Source organism: Pogona vitticeps, chromosome 13, assembly GCF_051106095.1.
Source record: "Pogona vitticeps strain Pit_001003342236 chromosome 13, PviZW2.1, whole genome shotgun sequence".
Lineage (NCBI taxonomy): Eukaryota > Metazoa > Chordata > Lepidosauria > Squamata > Agamidae > Pogona > Pogona vitticeps.
In genome coordinates, this window is record NC_135795.1 from 8,406,648 (window position 1) to 8,423,142 (window position 16,495).

The window sequence follows — 16,495 nt, forward strand, 5'->3', positions numbered from 1 at the left end:
GGGTGGGAGTCTCCTGCCCCGCCTGCACGGGGAGGATGGAGGAGGAAGAGGCTGCGGCTGCGGTGGTTGCAGGATCTGACCGGGAAGGGCCGCTGCGTGGGCGGCCGGGCGGGCGGAGTCCCTAAAGCCGGCCGGCAAGGGGCGTCTGGGAAGGAGGCGAAGGAGGTAGCGCGGGGCTCCGGCGTGGTTTGTGGGGCGGCTGGCTGGGGTGTGGGGAGCCGCCGCCCGGAGGGGAAGGAGCCCGGCTGGACTCGAGTCGAAGGAACGCTCCGGGCTCGAGTCCTCCCGGAAAGGCGAGACGCGCAGGGCGCCTTTGAAGCAGCTCCCCCCACTCCTCTCTCTCAGCCTGGCTTGCCTTCTGTTCATGTAGGGAGGAGGATCCTCACCCCCCCCCACACACACACACCTTAGGGCTGCGGACCTGGAAGGGGCCCTAGGGATCATCGAGTCCAGCCCCCTGACAAGGAGGGACAAGAGGGGGCTCGAACTCTGGCCTAAGCCATCAGCTGGTCTAAAATGAGGAGGAGAAGCAGGCACCCTGAGCCCATGAGAGGGCCCAGAAGGCCAGGGTTTGGATACCCAACGCCCCCCTCAGCTGTGACGCTCCTCCCTCAACCATGGGAGGGTCAGGAAGAGTCAGGCACCGCTTAATGACTAAACTACACCAAACGGCAATAGTAATTAAAAATCCATTAATTAATTGACAGCACTTAATTAACCAAAAGCATTTAAACTTTAAAAACAAACTCGGAGAAACCTTGTCCAGTTATTTAAAAGCCAGACTGATGAGATGGGTTTGCCAGCTGTCGGGGGAAGGGAGGGGGGACAACCTGGAGGGAGAGCCTTCCATAGCCGAAGAAGAACAGCCACCAAGAAGCCTGTCTCTCATGCTCCCGACAGGTGCACCTGCAATGGCAACGGGTCCAAGGGAAGGGCCTCCTCTTGAATATCTTAAGGGTTAGGAAGGCTCTTTAGAAATCAAAGAAGAGTAAATATTCTCTGTTTGCAGATGACTCATTCATGGCAAAGGGAGACGTGCCAGAATCCTGGCTCACAGTATTATGTGTGTTTAGTTTTGTGTTTAAATTTGTTGTTCAGGAGTTCTGACATGCTGGCTGCAGACGAATTCTTAAGATCACCACCGAGGAAGACAGTCAGGTTTGGTGGGACTTTGGAGGAGATCTTGCTGAAATATCAAAAGGTAACATTGATGATCAAAGTTATTAATAATAACGATTGTTGTTCATGGGTTTTGCAGAGAGAAGAGTAAATGGTATGTTGTTTTGGCAATATTTCTTGGTTGCATTTAAAGAGTACCATTTCTTCATCTGGAAAACTCTGCCTCAGGAGGTTATCTTGTAGATAGCCCAATTATATCCCAATAATTTATACCAAGTGAAATGAAAGAGAGTGATCTCACTAATCTCGGAAAGGGGTTTTGTTGTGTTCAAGTTGTTATCTCATTAGGTCGAAATTATATGTTGTATAACTATCCTATTCAGAGGTAGTAATACTTGTCAGTCTTCTTCTCTGATCAATTTCTGTGACATGTGAGGCTGCAGTTCATTGTTTTTCTGGTTATAGGGTGAAACGAGTGACTTTAATTTGTTGAAGCATCAGCTACTGGATCCCGACATAAAAGTAAGGCATTGTCTATCATAGTTCTTCAGTACTCTGCAGTGATTAAGTGATTCTTACATTTAAGAAAAAGTAGGACATATGAACAAATTGAGTTTATTCAGTGGATATAATTTGTAATTATTGAAGGGTCTAAATGTTATAAAAGCGTGGTTTCAAAGGTAGATCCAGGCAGGCTTTTAATATGCAAGTCCTTATCGTGTTATCTTGTTCAGCTATTAAAGAAACCTGATTCTCTTTTAAGGATGACCAGATTATTAACTGGCTGCAGGAATTCCGGTCATCTGTGACATATTTGACCAAAGATTTTGAACAGCTAGTCAACATTTTGCTGGTAAGATTGTGCTGTTTTGCATCAGATGTTACCATTTTTATTCAGTCTGTGAACAACACACACCCTGATCTCTTCATCTTATATGTATAATATTGCAGAAGGTGTCATGGCTAAGAAGAAGCCAAGCAGTGGTGGAAGAGTATTTGGCTTTCCTGAGCAATTTAGTGTCTGCGCAAACCATTTACCTGAGGCCATGTCTTGCAATGATTGTCTCACACTTCATACCACGTGAGATTTTTTTCTTCTATTTATTTTCTATTCTTCTTGACCAGAATTTTATTACAGTTCTTGCTTGCAAAGGTTGCAGTGCTCTGGCATGCTGCTTCCAGATCCATCTGCTTCCACCGGAATTACAGTATTAATTTCCCCTTCCCCCTGCACCTCCACTGTGCATCCTAAAACACTGGTCTGGAAAGCTGGGAAGACCTCTGGAATAGGTTTTTGGCACCAGTGAAGGGAGGAAAATTCCAATTATATTAATATTAGATACTGAAGTATCTTGGCCCCTGCTTCTTTCCATACTACTTCTGTGGAACCCATAAACTGCATGCAGCCTCTCAAGGCAGTTTTTGCACTTCCTGCTAGCACTGGCATTGAAATTAGCTTTGCTGCTGCCACTGATCAAATTATGTTGCCAGGAAGCAGCGGCTGTAATAACAAGAACTATTGTGTGGTTGCTTGTGTTTTGGGCTGGCCCGGGGAGATGTCTTTTGAACACTCAATGGGCATTTTAACAATAATTGGCTGCAGCATTTTAACCGAAAAGGGAGCATATACTAGTTGTCGTGAACCTGGATGATGATGCCTGTGGTGAATTGGATGCAGATTTAGACACAGAATTGGGTGCAGATGGAAGAAGCTTCCTTGCCCTCTTTGGCAAGGAAGCTCTTTGGAAAAACTCCACAAACCGTCAGGGGATCGTGCTGAGGGGTGTGAGTTTGGGTGGAGGAGTGAAGAGCTCTGGATGACTCAGGGAGGGCACCATGTGTGAACCTCTGCAGCAGCAGGAGGAGGCAGATCCTGGACTGAACCTGGTATTTATAACCCAACTTCAGACCTGTCTGCTGGAGTTCAGGAGTTAAAGATTAACTAAGTGTGTCTTCAGGAGAAAAAGTAGTCCCTTCCTGAAAGACTGTTAAGCTGAAAGGAGACTACAATAATAGAATAAGAAACAAAAACTACCATCTGTTAATATATATAGCAGAATATGTTACAGTGGGGTCTTGACTTAAGAACGGCTTGAGTTAAGAACATTTTGACTTAAGAACCGCTCTCATAGGAAAATATTGACTTGACTTAAGTACTTAGATTTGAGTTAAGAACTGAAAAAAAAACCACGTGGGAGGCAGGGAAAGTGCAAAATTTGAACTTTCAGTTAACCGTTGGCCAGTGAAAAGGGTGCCTGTCTGCTTCCTCACTCCTCCCAGCGTTTAGAGAGTGGATTGGGAGACAGTCTTCGGACTGCCTGGTCCTGGACTGCCTGGACTGTATTTTCCCTGCCTTCCCTGAACCTTTCTTGACCTAAGAAAAAAAGAAACAAAATATCCCCCCTCTAGTGGTAGAAGGCGGAATAGCAGCTTCCCATTAGTTTCTATGGACGGAAAAGAGCAGATACGGATTAAATGGTTTTCAATGCATTCCTATGGGAAATGCAGATTTGACCTGAGAACTTTTTGACTTGAGAACCGCCTTCCAATACGGATTAAGTTCTCAAGTCAAGACCCCACTGTACATGCAGCAGAGTGTAATTATAGATGTGTGATTTAATAACATACATTCAATGTCATTATCATTTTGAACTTAATTTGGCAATTAAGGTCTCACATTAAGTGGTACATAATGTAATAACAGAATAATCCTATGTCTACCTAGCTCGGATAACCATACGAGAAAATAATGTGGAGATCTCTGATTCAGATGATGATGAAAGTGAGTAGAAATTTCATATACTTTTCAAATAATAGAACTATTTGTCTCTGGTGCATGATACTTTTATTTGATCTCGTTATGCCTGATTGGGTTTGTAGTACAACATCCTCTGCAGCGCCACTGACTGCCCATCCTAGTGCTTCTGTTTAAGTATAGCTTTGTTTACAACTGTGAAGCATATATTCAAATATTTATGACCTGAAATACCATACAGCCAGTATGACTGGGAGCCATTGATCACTATGTCCTTCATGAATTTTATCTAATTCCTTTCTATAGCCATCAGAGCTTTTGGCCAGTACTACTCAAATATGTTAAAGGTAATAGAAAGGTAAAAGCAAAGGAAAGTAATAGAAAAGTTGCCTATGATAAGAAATTAGAGGAATGTATCAGTGAAATGTCAAATGTAAGTAAACCTTCTTGACGAATGTATATGACTTGATTATTTTCTTGCAGATGTCCCTGAAAGTTTCAACACCTGCCACAGAGCATTACAGACAATAGTAAAATATGTCCCATTGTAAGTACCAAATTTTGTACTGGGTATTTCCCATGTTATATGTGTGTCTTTTCCCACCTGTTTATAAGTTCAAACTAAAGCCCATTTAGGAGAACTTATAATAGTCTTAGAACTGCAGATCTGGAAGGGACCTTGTGGATCATCAAGTCCACCCCTGTCAAGGAGGCACAAGAGGGGAATTGAACTCTCAACCTCTGGCTTCGCAACCAAATACTGAGCTATCCAGGAGTTCTGGTTCTTATGCGTACACTTGAAGAAACAGTGTTCCCTAAAATATTGTATTTTGTGACTATTTTAGTTTCTTTTAGACCAGAGTTTAGAGAAATTATTCTGCGTTTATACTCCTCCCTTTCTTTAGAATGAAGTCCAACAGTCGTGCAGAATTTTATTAGGCTAAATCTTCCTTATTATTCTCCCTTCTCTATTATCCATGTGAGTGTCGTTGTTCCTGTATACAAAATGGATACAGTATCCAAAACTGTATCTAAAGTGTGTTACTCTCCTCCCACCCCAGTTTCGCAAAAGTACAAAATAATTCAATTCTTTCCCTTTCCTTTGTATTGCAGAACACCACAGTTTCTCATGCCAGTGCTTGTTGAAAAATTTCCCTTTATTAATAAATCAGAACGAACTCTGGTAAGCAGTCAGATTTATTAAAATGAAGTTTATTCCTTCTGTATATGTGGTTCTGGTAGTGTTGTCACTGAAATCTTTGGATGCCTTCTTGAAATTAAAGTAATAGAAATGATGTGGCAGCAGAGCTTGATGGCTTTGAAACAATGGATGGAAACAGAAGACAGTACTTAGTTTGCTTTTTCAAGCATTTAGTGTCTATTTTTAAATATTTTTATCATTTTATATTTGTTTGATTTCCATTGTCATGAGATCTTAGAACAGCTAACAATCTGCTTAAAATACTGCAGCTGAAAATCACAAATACCTAATATTGCAAATGTCTGCTTAAATACAATGAAACAATATAGCCAAGCAACAATAAAATAATAACTAACTTGTATAACTAAAATTTATACAAATAGTTATGCTTTAAATTGGCACCTGAAAGACAAAAGGGTTTCTAATAGAAGGGGATTTCAGAAGTCAGATGCCAGTACTGAAAAAGGTCTGCTTCAGGTGGTAGTTCCATGGGCCTGGCATCTACTCCTCTGGCATCTCCGAATCACATAATTCTATTTTGGAATGCAAGTGTATCAGATTCGTGGAACTAACGTGTTATCTATTTCTGAGGCATAGGCCAATTAGGAAAATCACACCAGATGTCCTTTGCTTAAATGGTTCTGTGCAGTTGAACTGTGTGACGTTCGCCCTCGTGGTCCCTGTTTTCTCCCCAAACACAGAGCTCACAAAGGCAAACCAAAACACCTCTTGACACGCTGCCACCAGTTGATCTCCTTATCAACGTACTTAGAAAAGACGAAGGTCCATTCAGTACTGACTTTTTAATAGAACATGTTTATTGATTACAGATGGTTTCTAGGATAATTCATAAGCATATTCTTTCAGTTTCACCAAGCATCAATATTAATCTTTTATATTAATTACCACAGTTCTCTCAGACTAATCACTCCTCGGATCCCTCCTTCTCTCTCAGATCCATAACACAGACTCCTCTGACTCTCTCCCTCTCAGGTCCTGCCTCTTAACCATATTAGCATATGACTCATGAAGAATACATAACTTACAACTCATAACCTAGGGTGTTCGCCACAAACTGCAATTAACAAAACAAGAATAAATATCATAATCCAGGCATTCTCCTCCCCCAGTTTCACTGTCCTGTCAAATCCTGCCTTATTTTCCTAGCAATTGAATGAAAATTGAACAAGAATTCTTGCATTGGCAGAGAGTTTGATAATTACTGTATATGAATTATCCAGTTCGGATGTAACTGGGAAGCCCAACTGAAGGCAAGCCAGAATGTTTTTGACAAGCGATCAGGTGATGGGGGAAGGGCAAACAGAGCAGAGAAATATCTGGCCTCACAAAGTGAAACAGCGTAACACCAGTATTTGATTTGTTATTGTGAGGATACAAGGTGGAGGTTTTCTTCCTCTTTCATTTGTAATATTTGTATGAATACCTTGTTCTAGCAATGCTACGTCCACAACATGCTGCGAATTAGTGCGTACATCCCAACCCTGAGGCGTGACATTTTGGAGCTGGTTATTGAGAGGCTGTTAAAGATTGATGTAAGTATAGGGTGTGGCAAGTTGCTCTTGGATGAAAATATTTTCTTATCTCACTTGTTTAGTATAAATTTTCATATAAAGAAATTCTCTCTCACAGTACAAATCAGGGTATATTGATTTCAATTCTCCCAAAGCCCAGCCATTATACAGCCAGTGCTCAAGGATTTGGGGTGTTGCGATCTGTCCGGGGGAGCACCAGGTTGCCTGTCTCAGACTGAATTGATGCCTTGCTTTTGTTGCACTCTTTCCTTGCCACAGGTGAGTGCCCCAAGAAAAGAAATTGAAGCTGCTGAAGAAATGGAGAGTGAGGAGACTGCTGAGGAAGGACTCTTTGACCTGGTACGTTTGCTTGGTCAACGTCATAGTAGTTTATCTGAAAACAGAGGTAGGGCTAAGTCCAGTTGTTGGTCTGTAGAGTCAGCCAGTCAGTCAGGCGTTTGTAGGCATTCACTGAACAGGTGGAATTCATTTGGAGTGTCTGGTCTAGTTGGGACTAACAGTTGGACTTAGCTCATAAACCTTTAATTGTAGAGGACTTTTAATCTTATCAAGAAGGAAGGCTTGTTAAAAATATAGATAGCTCTTGTTCTATTACTTCTATTACTTCAGTGTTGTGTGAATAGCCATGTCTAGCTGAATACTTTCTGGAAAACACTATTTTAAAAAGCATGCAGTTGTCTGTGTTGAAATTAGACCAGAGCAGCCAGTGGTAAAGGTGAACCTATTACTATCAAGTATTAAATATTGGTCAGGATCCTCTTTCTTTCCATGAAGGATTTGCATAACTTGCCATTGCTAATTAACAAGGTACTGAGATTTCTTGGTTGCATGTCTGGTTAAGTACCCAATTATGCAAGCAAGATGTGCCCCGGGACCTTGTCAGTTAGCTACAATTAGCTGTGGCAGGTTATACAAATATTACATGTAGTATTTTGCCATTTTATTTGAGCTACAATTCTGTCTTGAAATGTTTTTGCATCATAGTACTGTCTTGTTTTGGTGCCAACTTGAGGCTCACATTCGTGGCGCTGCAAAACTGGAGTACTTGCAAGCCATATAACTTACTGGCTTCAAAGTTTGTTTAAAGACAGTATAGTGGTGCCTCGCTTAACGAGCGCCCCGTTTAGCGATGAATCCGCATAGCGATGGCTTTTTTGTGATCACAAAAGCGATTGCATTGCGATGTTTTATATGGCCAGACATCGCTTTGCGATGATCGGTAAGCTGTTTTAAAAACAGCTGATCGGCGGTTCCAAAATGGCCGCCAGCAGCGTTTTTGCGCCCTTTCCTCACTTACTGGGCAGCGAAAATGGCGGCTGGATGGAGGATTTCCACATAGCGGTGAGTTTTCCCCCCATAGGAACACATTAAAGGAACGTTTTAATGCGTTCCTATGGGGGTTTTTGCCCTGCATAGCGACGAATCCAGATAGCGATGATTTTTGTGGCACAGATTATCGTCGCTATGCGGGGCACCACTGTACTTAGTAATTCGATTATACTTGTATTTTAAACAATTGTGGCGGCTTTTAGCTAATACAATAAACTTAAACTAACTAGCTAGTAATCAAGCAAAGGGGTAGGTGGGTGCGGAGGGACAGAGCAACTGTTTCATATGATATCTGAACCAACCCACTGTCCGTTTTATCTTGGCTGCTTGGGCTGAATATACTAGTGAGTGGAGTGGTGTCACTCAGTTAAACAAGCCTGGTAAAAGTTCCGTAACAGATATTTGGGGCCTCTGTTGCCAAAAGCCCCGGGTATCATGGATATGTTCAAGACTTTGGGAAGTGGAAGTCCAAAACATCTGGATGGCAAAAAGATTTAAACCACAGCTCTAACCAGGACTTAATTTAAACAGGATGAAGACAGAGAAAACGCAGGAAAGAATGATACAATGGTTCATCCAATTGCAGAACGCCTAGATATCTTGATGATCGTATTGTTTTCATATATTAAGGACATCTGTCACGTTAATGGTAAGATTATTTGTGGTGTTTGCACAATGATAATTGCGACAATATGGGCTGATAATGAGGAAGCACTGCAGCTCATGGAGACGTTTGGATGTAATCTGTAGTGTAGAGGAGGAGCGTGCTGGCAGTTTTCTGAAAAGTCACCTGGGAGAAAAGTAAACTTTGCTTCCCCTCCTCTTCTGACATACTTGTACTGAAGCTTAAGGAATGTGATTACAGAGACGATTTGCTGTTAGCAAAATTGATGCAGGATCAGTGACCTGGTGCCCTCCAAATGCCTGGAGTGCTGACTTCCATATGCCTCAGACAACATGGCCAGTACTTTAGGATTGGAGGAGTTCGTAGTCCACTCCAAAAATATTTTGATGGCTAGCAGAAGTGGCCAAGTTGCCTAGCGCATTCTGAGAGTCAATAATCCCAAAACTGACCCATTTCTAAGCTTTGAATCTGGGGGCACCATATTGCCCCAGCCTAGATTTATAGATAGAATCCCAAAGTGGAACTGAGTAATTAAAACACTCTCCCAGGCAATAGAATGGAGAGGTGCTTTTTCACCAATTCCGCCTGCTATTCCCCCTCCCTTTTTCTGGATTATTATTTTTCTTTTATTTATTTGCACCCTGCCTTTCTCCCTGTAAATATCCACTTTGGAATGTTTGGGGACCCTTCAGAATAGTATGGGAAGTGAGACTGGGGGTAAAAGGAAATTATAGTAAGAAAAAAGTGAAATTTGCCCTCACTGTGTAGATTTGTTGCTGGCTTAATCTTTTCATAATTAAGAGTAGTAGATCAGCTCTGTGAATCTGATATCACTACCAGTTTTTATTTTCTGGATTGTGAAAAGGGGGTGATAGATGGGTTGCAAATTTGGGTAGGTTTTCACATTTTGTTTTATTAAACCAATATGGTTTATTTTCACATTTTGCTTTATTAAAGCAGTGCCGTGGAATATGCAGGTTACATATGCCCCTCTGCCTGCTTTGTGGGCCCTGGACTCTATTGAACACTCCCTACCTAAAAAAAATATTAAACAAAAGGAGAACAATGTATTCTTGAAGGCTTTCGCGGCTGGGAACTGATGGTTGTTGTAGGTTTTTTGGGTTGTTTGGAGGTGTTCTGGAGGTTTTTCTTCCTAACCTTTTGCCAGTCTCTGTGGCCGGCATCCTCAAGAAGAAAAACCTCCAGAACACGGCGAAACAACCCGTTGTGAAGTGTATTGGGAAAATTTAATTAACAGCAATATTGTGGGAAATATGTATGTTCTCTTAGTATAGTAACCAAAACAATTTTAACAATTTTATTCCTACTTTTTTATTCCTAGGGAAGCTTGATATTGCCAGTACCAAGGATTTGTACCGTGATCTGGTGGCTGTATTTGATAAGCTGATTTTACCAACTCATGGATCATGTCATGTACAATACATCATGTTCTATCTGTGTAGCTTCAAACTGGTGTGTAGAGTCCAAGTTCTGCTGGTTACTTTTCTTTATTGACTAACACTGTTTGTGTCTCATCTTTCCTCCTGTGAGCTCAAGGCAGGTTACATGCCTCATTTCCTCCCCACTTTCCCAGTAACTGAGGCTTAAGGAAAGCATTTCAACATGTTGAAATGGGGGGAAAGTGATGCCAATGTTCTCTTACCATGATAACTCAGGAAAGCTGATATTGCCCTCAAATGACGTTGTCATTGTAAGGCAGTGTGGCCTTCCCGAGGGGATTCCTGGACAGCTAGGTTTAACCCCAGGGCTTCAGATACCTGTGATTCTCTGCATATAATTCCCCGATCCCTGATCTAACAAGTGATTCATGCTGGCAGGCAAGGTCCCTCCAGGTAGCAAGGCCAGCATCCTATGTTCTGTGCATCCTCTGTGTCTTGCAGGCAATCGCAGAAGCCTTTGTGGAGCACCTCTGGAAAAAGCTTCAGGATCCAAATACCCCTGCTGTGATCAGGCAGGCTGCGGCCAATTACACTGGCAGCTTTTTGGCACGGGCAAAGTTTATTCCTGTTGTGTAAGTAGCCGGCCAGAGTTCTTTTTAAACAAGAAATGGACTAATGTGCTGTGTAAGCCTAGAAATATAGAACTGAAGAGAATGGTAGAGGCAAAAACAAAAACAACAACAAAACACACTGGGATACCAAAGGACTTTTTTGCCTTGGACAGAGTTTGAAAATATACTTTTCAGTTATTTGGGGGACATTATGTAATCCACAAATATATAACTACAGTGGTGCCTTGCTTAACGAGCGTTTTGATTAACGACGAATCCGCATAGCGACGATTTTTTTGCGATCACAAAAGCGATCGCATTATGATGTTTTGAATGGTAAAAAATCGCTTTGCGATGATTGGTAAGCTGTTTCGCTTACCGATTTTCGCATAGTGATGTTTTTAGAACAGCTGATCGGCGGTTCCAAAATAACCACTGAGTTAAAAAAATGGCCGCCCGCTGTGTTTTCGCGCCCATTCCTTGCTTACCAGGCAGCGAAAATGGCAGCCATATGGAGGATTTTTGCATAATGGTGAGTTTTTTGCCCATAGGAACGCATTAAACGGGTTTTAATGCATTCCTATGGGCTTTTTTTCCACATAGCGACGAATCCGTATAGCGACGATTTTTGCTGCACGGATTATCGTCGCTATGCAGGGCACCACTGTACTTGAAGATCTGCCCCTGAACTGTTAAATGCTTGTGTGGTCCTTCTGGCAGCAGGCAAACACCTTTTATTTCGGCAAAGTTTGGATGGTTGATGGCTTCTGGAGAAGGCACTTTTGTTGAATGGGTGGCTTTTCTTTTTTTATCAGCTTCTTTTCAAAACCCTTAATTCAATAGTCATTTAACATTGTTAATTGTTAAAGTATGTGTTAATGTAATCGTTTCTTGTGTTTTTGTTTATACCTGTTTTGTGATATTCTGAGATGCTTTGAGTCCCAGCCTTGAGAGCAGAATGGGATAAAAATCAAATGAATGAATAATAAGATCCTGCATTAACGGACTTTATCAAGCTTTTTTGCCATTGCAGTACCGTGAAAGCCTGCCTGGACTTGCTGGTCAACTGGCTGCACATGTACATCGATAGCCAGGGCACAGGGCCCAAAGCATTGTGCGATGTTGCTGTTCACGGCCCCTTCTATGCCACCTGCCAGGCTGTGTTTTACGTGGTCATCTTTCGCCACCAGCAGATCTTGGATGGGAACCTAAAGAAAGGCAAGCATGATAAAACATTTTTGATAAGACATATGTGGATAGTGGTCTTAATCCGAGAATCATCTTAAAGACAAACATTAGACCCAGTTGATTCCTGGAAGCAGCTGTATGGGTGAGGGCTTGAGACACTGCTGTGTCTCAAGCACCATTCTCTCTAGTGGTGGTTTTCAGATGTTGACCTTCCAGATGTTTTGGAACTCCACCACTGCCCCAGATCCCTAATTGTTGGCCAGAGGCTTCTGGGAAAGGAAGCTTAGAACATCTGGTGGGATAAAGGAGGTACCAACACTGTTCCTTTAGCTTCTCATTGTACTCGTAAGGGTGGGAACACTTGACGCACTCAATGTTGCTGGGCTCCAGCAGGGCCAGTAGGATAGGACTTTGGGAGTTGCAATGGTGCACTATCTGGAGGTTCATACATTCCCTACTCTTGTCCTGTGCCTGTACCCTCTCAGACCTTTGGATGGTGTTCAGTTTATATGGGGGAGGAAACAAGAGTGACCTACCTCTTGGGATATTCCTTGAATGCTGAAGGCTCCAGGGTCAGTTCTTCTGTTCAGGCTTTTTGATTTATGGCAGGAGTGTGTAACCAAGAGCCATGACCATTTTTGACCTTCAAAGCTAGCAGCACAGCACCCAGACTTCTTCTCTAGCCAAGCTGTGTATTGCAGGAGCAGTACACAGACTTGGCAGATCTAATCAGGCTTGCTGCGTGAGCAGGTACATCTCTAGATATTGCTTCTCCCACTGCTTCATTATGTACCTCTGGGTGTGCCTGATCGTTGTTATTATTCCTTCTATGAGTACGTGCCCGTAATATTCAAGGATTTCAATTATCTGATCCAGCCATAAGAATTGTTGATTGACAATGAGACTTCTGAAAGCGCCTGGACTCAATCCAATCTAGCTTGCTACTTGAATCACCATTTTCATTCTGTGTTCTTTTATTGATTATCTCTCTTTATTTTGAATTGAGATTGGACAAAATGAGCACTGAGCTTTAAAAGCACTTAGAATATGTCTTTTCTGAATATTTTTCTTTAGAAATGCAAGATGGTGAGAGATAAAAAATAAACGTCAACTGGAATTTCTCTCTTTTAAACTGCAGTTAGTCTGGTGAAAGAGATAATTTCTCTGCTTCATATGGGCCCACTTAATAACATCAACCTTATGGTCAATTTCAAATAATACACTTTCAATGCATACAAAAGTGTGCTCTCAGTATCGTGCAGAGTGCATAATTTCTGTACCAGAATGCCTTAGTGCTGGATGCAGATGATCTCTTGTGGGATCTGGAACAATCTTACATTTTATCTTTATTTTCATAAATAAATATGAGCACTCCTTCAGATGAAGAAAACACCTTTCAAAACACTGAGTGCTATAAATATATTTTGTTTTGAAGGTTTGGCATTCCTGCAGAACTTAAACTTTGGACGCATTGTTATGTCTCAGCTGAACCCCCTGAAGGTGTGTTTGCCTTCCATTGTAAGTTTCTTTGCATCCCTCACCAGGTAAGTGTCTTTTTCCCTCTCTCTTGAGAGTTCCAGATATTTATATTTAATAGTTATTATTTATGTTATGTTTGTCATCAAGTCAGAATCAGCTTACAGCGACCCTGATAGGGCTTAAGGAGTGATTTTAACACTTCCACTTCCCTAGTGAGTTTCCAGCGAAATCGCTGTAGAACGAAAATGTTGTAAAGCAAAATTTAAAAGCCCATAGAAACGCATTAAAACCCGTTTAATGCGTTCCGATGGGCTGGAAACTCACCGTCCAGAGAAGATCCTCCATAGGAGCGGCCATTTTCGCTGCCTGTGCAGCGAGGAATCCATCCCAGAAAACAGCGGGGAGCCATTTTGTTTACCTGGTGGCCATTTTGAAACTGCCAATCAGCTGTCCGAAAATCATCGTTTTGCGAAGAATCAGTTCCGAAGCAGGGAACCGATCATCACAAAGCAAAACTCCCCCATAGGAAGCATCGTAAAGAGATCACAAAAAGTTCATAATGCAGTTTCGTTGTTAAACGGAGCGATCGTAAAGCGAGGCACCACTGTTCGTTCGTTTGTTTAGTCGTGTCCGACTCTTCATGACCCCATGGACCAGAGCATGCCAGGCCCTCCTATCTTCCACTGCCTCCCGGAGTTGTGTCAAATTCATGTTGGTAGCTTCGCAGACACTGTCTTTGCAGCATTGGACTTTCCTTTCACTTCCAGGCACGTCCACAGCTGAGCGTCCTTTCGGCTTTGGCCCAACCACTTCATTAGCTCTGGAGTTACTTGTACTTGTCCTCCGCTCTTCCTCAGTAACATGTTGGACACCTTCTGACCTGAGGGGCCCATCTTCCAGCGTCATATCTTTTAGCCTTTTGTTTCTGATCATGGGGCATTCTTGGCAAAGATACTGGAGTGGCATTGCCATTTCCTACTCTTTTATAAAATGAGAAACAAACCATAAAAGTATTTTCATTCCTGTTGTGCCTTTCTGCTCAAGTGTTCAAGGCAATTCACAATTCAGAACGTGTGGCCTTCCAGATGTTGTTGGCTTGCAGTTTACTACTGGCTTCAGTGTCTAGGGATAGGCACTCAGTGGTAGGGAAATTCATGGCCTTCCAGAGGTTGGAAAGATGGGAGTTGCAGGCTTGTAACATCCAGAGGGCTACATGTTCTCCACCACTAATTTAGAGTAAAGGTAAAAAAGAACTACTGTACTACAAAAGGAATGGGGAAAAGTGGTAAAATGTTTAAGATACAACTCTTCTGTGATACACAGTGAAGGTACATGGTGAACAGCAAGAAAGAGTTCTAGGTGGGGAGGATCGGAATATGAGTTAGCCCCAGCTGAGCCCATAGAGGAGTCTTTGCCTTCCCTCCTGGCGTCTCCTGACCAGTCACTTTGCTGGCAGAAATGAATGGAAGTTGCTGTCAAGCTTTATCTAGAAGGCCAGAGGTTTCCCCTCTCTCTGGACTATATGTCTTGTCTTTTTAAAGAAGAAACTTTAACTGATCTTTCTGGTTTGCTTCCAGGAAGTACCAGGTCGCCTTCTGCGACACCATCATTGAGCGGAACAGGAGACAAGTTTTGCCAGTTGTACGAAGCAGCTGTGGGGGTGACTCCATAGAAACGTCTACAAACCCCCTTGACAGTTTTTTCCCTTTTGATCCTTACATTTTGAAAAGGTATCTCTTTCCAGAGGGAGGAAACATCTTCTCTTTCTTTGCTTTAGAGTTCTGCTGAAGTGCAACTTACTTATTTTCAGCCCGAGTCTGCTTTTGTTTGGTGGTCTGCTTGTTTGAAACTCCTTGTTTGTGGATGGTGACATTTTAACGGCATAGTGACTGTCATGTGGAGAGTTTACTGTTAAAATATTTTTGTGTACATTTCTGCTCACCATCAAAGTTCTTTTAAGCGTAAAATACTAGAATTGCCTCTGTCTCTAGTTGTGTATCACATTTTTCCTTTTGTTCAAACTCTTACACAACATTGAAATGTGTTTTGTAGATCAAAGAACACAATTGACTCTTTGTATCAGTTTTGGGAAGAGCAGAGTGCCCAGGACCTCAAAGAGGAGGCAGATGTGACTAATGAGGTGAGTAGAATCATGTTGACGCCGAGACCTCTTTCTAGCCCTGGTGCAACAGTGGTACTAATTCTGAAGGATCCTTATTCTTATACAAAGCCTTATCAGTGCAATATCAATCTTCTGCCTGGTGTTCTTCAAATACCAGGTACAATAGAGCTATCATCAGTCTCAGCCAGCATGGTTAGTTATAAAGCATGATGGGTGTTGTAGTTATAAAAAAAACACAGGAAGCAGCAGCAGAAGCCTCCTCTGGGTCAAAGGAGGGGACATTTTTCAGCCTTCAGTTACATTATTCCACACCGTCAATTTCAACGGTGGAAGGGCCCAAAGGCCAAAAAGGTTGGACCAGAAACACCAGCATGCTCTTAGCACCAAGCTTAGGGAGAGGTAATTGAACCATTTAGATTTATTTGGGGTAGGGGTGGGGATGTGCAAAACTGGGAAGCCACCAAAAGATGTTATGGGGAAGGTGACACAGTTGGATGGGGAAGCTCAGAGGCTAATGGAAGTTGTGGGAAGCCAAATAGTGGATGGAGTTGGTTTTAGGCTTGCAATTTTTGTTTTGTGCAGGAGAAAGGTGAAGAGGAAGATGACTTCTTGAAAGGCGAAACTCCGCAGAATGAGGGCATGCTGGGCATGATGCCCAGTTCCTTCGACTCCAGTCTTCAAAGCCCAGGAGCGTGCATAGGGTCTCCACCAGTAACTGCCCAGATCTCCCAACAACAGACGGACAAAGACATTGTGCAGCCGCCATTTCTACAGAGAGACCTTTTTTAACAGTTTCTGAACTGTTGGTTTTAAAAGAAACTTGATCGTGTGAGAGTTGGAAGATGTAGCTATAATTTTTACAGACTGCATCTTACGAAGATTTAACAGACTGTGTCTCATACTTGATGGTTTTGTACCATAATCAGAAGAAATGTCTTCTATGTTTTGATGTGGATTAGCACATCTAATACGTATATTAAACATATCAGGGCTGTGAGCCAGAAAACTGCTAGCTTTGCTAATTCCAAACAACCCTAGCTTTTACCATCTCTGAAAAGCAGTTTGCTGTTTTGAGTGAGGTGCTGTGGTTTTATTTAAAACAAAAGCTAAATA

The 16,495-nt window shown here is 42.3% G+C and overlaps 1 protein-coding gene across 1 annotated transcript; it reads left to right on the top strand.

Annotated features, from left to right (window-relative positions):
- Nucleotides 1-26: 26 nt before the first annotated feature.
- RRN3 (RNA polymerase I transcription factor RRN3) lies at nucleotides 27-16,388 on the top strand. Its single transcript, XM_072982834.2, has 18 exons — nucleotides 27-165; nucleotides 1,099-1,201; nucleotides 1,585-1,641; nucleotides 1,883-1,972; nucleotides 2,071-2,200; nucleotides 3,845-3,901; nucleotides 4,358-4,421; nucleotides 4,988-5,057; nucleotides 6,530-6,628; nucleotides 6,887-6,967; nucleotides 8,489-8,606; nucleotides 9,925-10,055; nucleotides 10,484-10,614; nucleotides 11,627-11,811; nucleotides 13,217-13,325; nucleotides 14,838-14,990; nucleotides 15,313-15,400; nucleotides 15,965-16,388. The coding sequence occupies exons 2-18, from the start codon at nucleotides 1,109-1,111 to the stop codon at nucleotides 16,169-16,171; spliced, it is 1,863 nt and encodes a 620-aa protein (XP_072838935.2). The 5' UTR covers nucleotides 27-165; nucleotides 1,099-1,108; the 3' UTR covers nucleotides 16,172-16,388.
- Nucleotides 16,389-16,495: the final 107 nt, after the last annotated feature.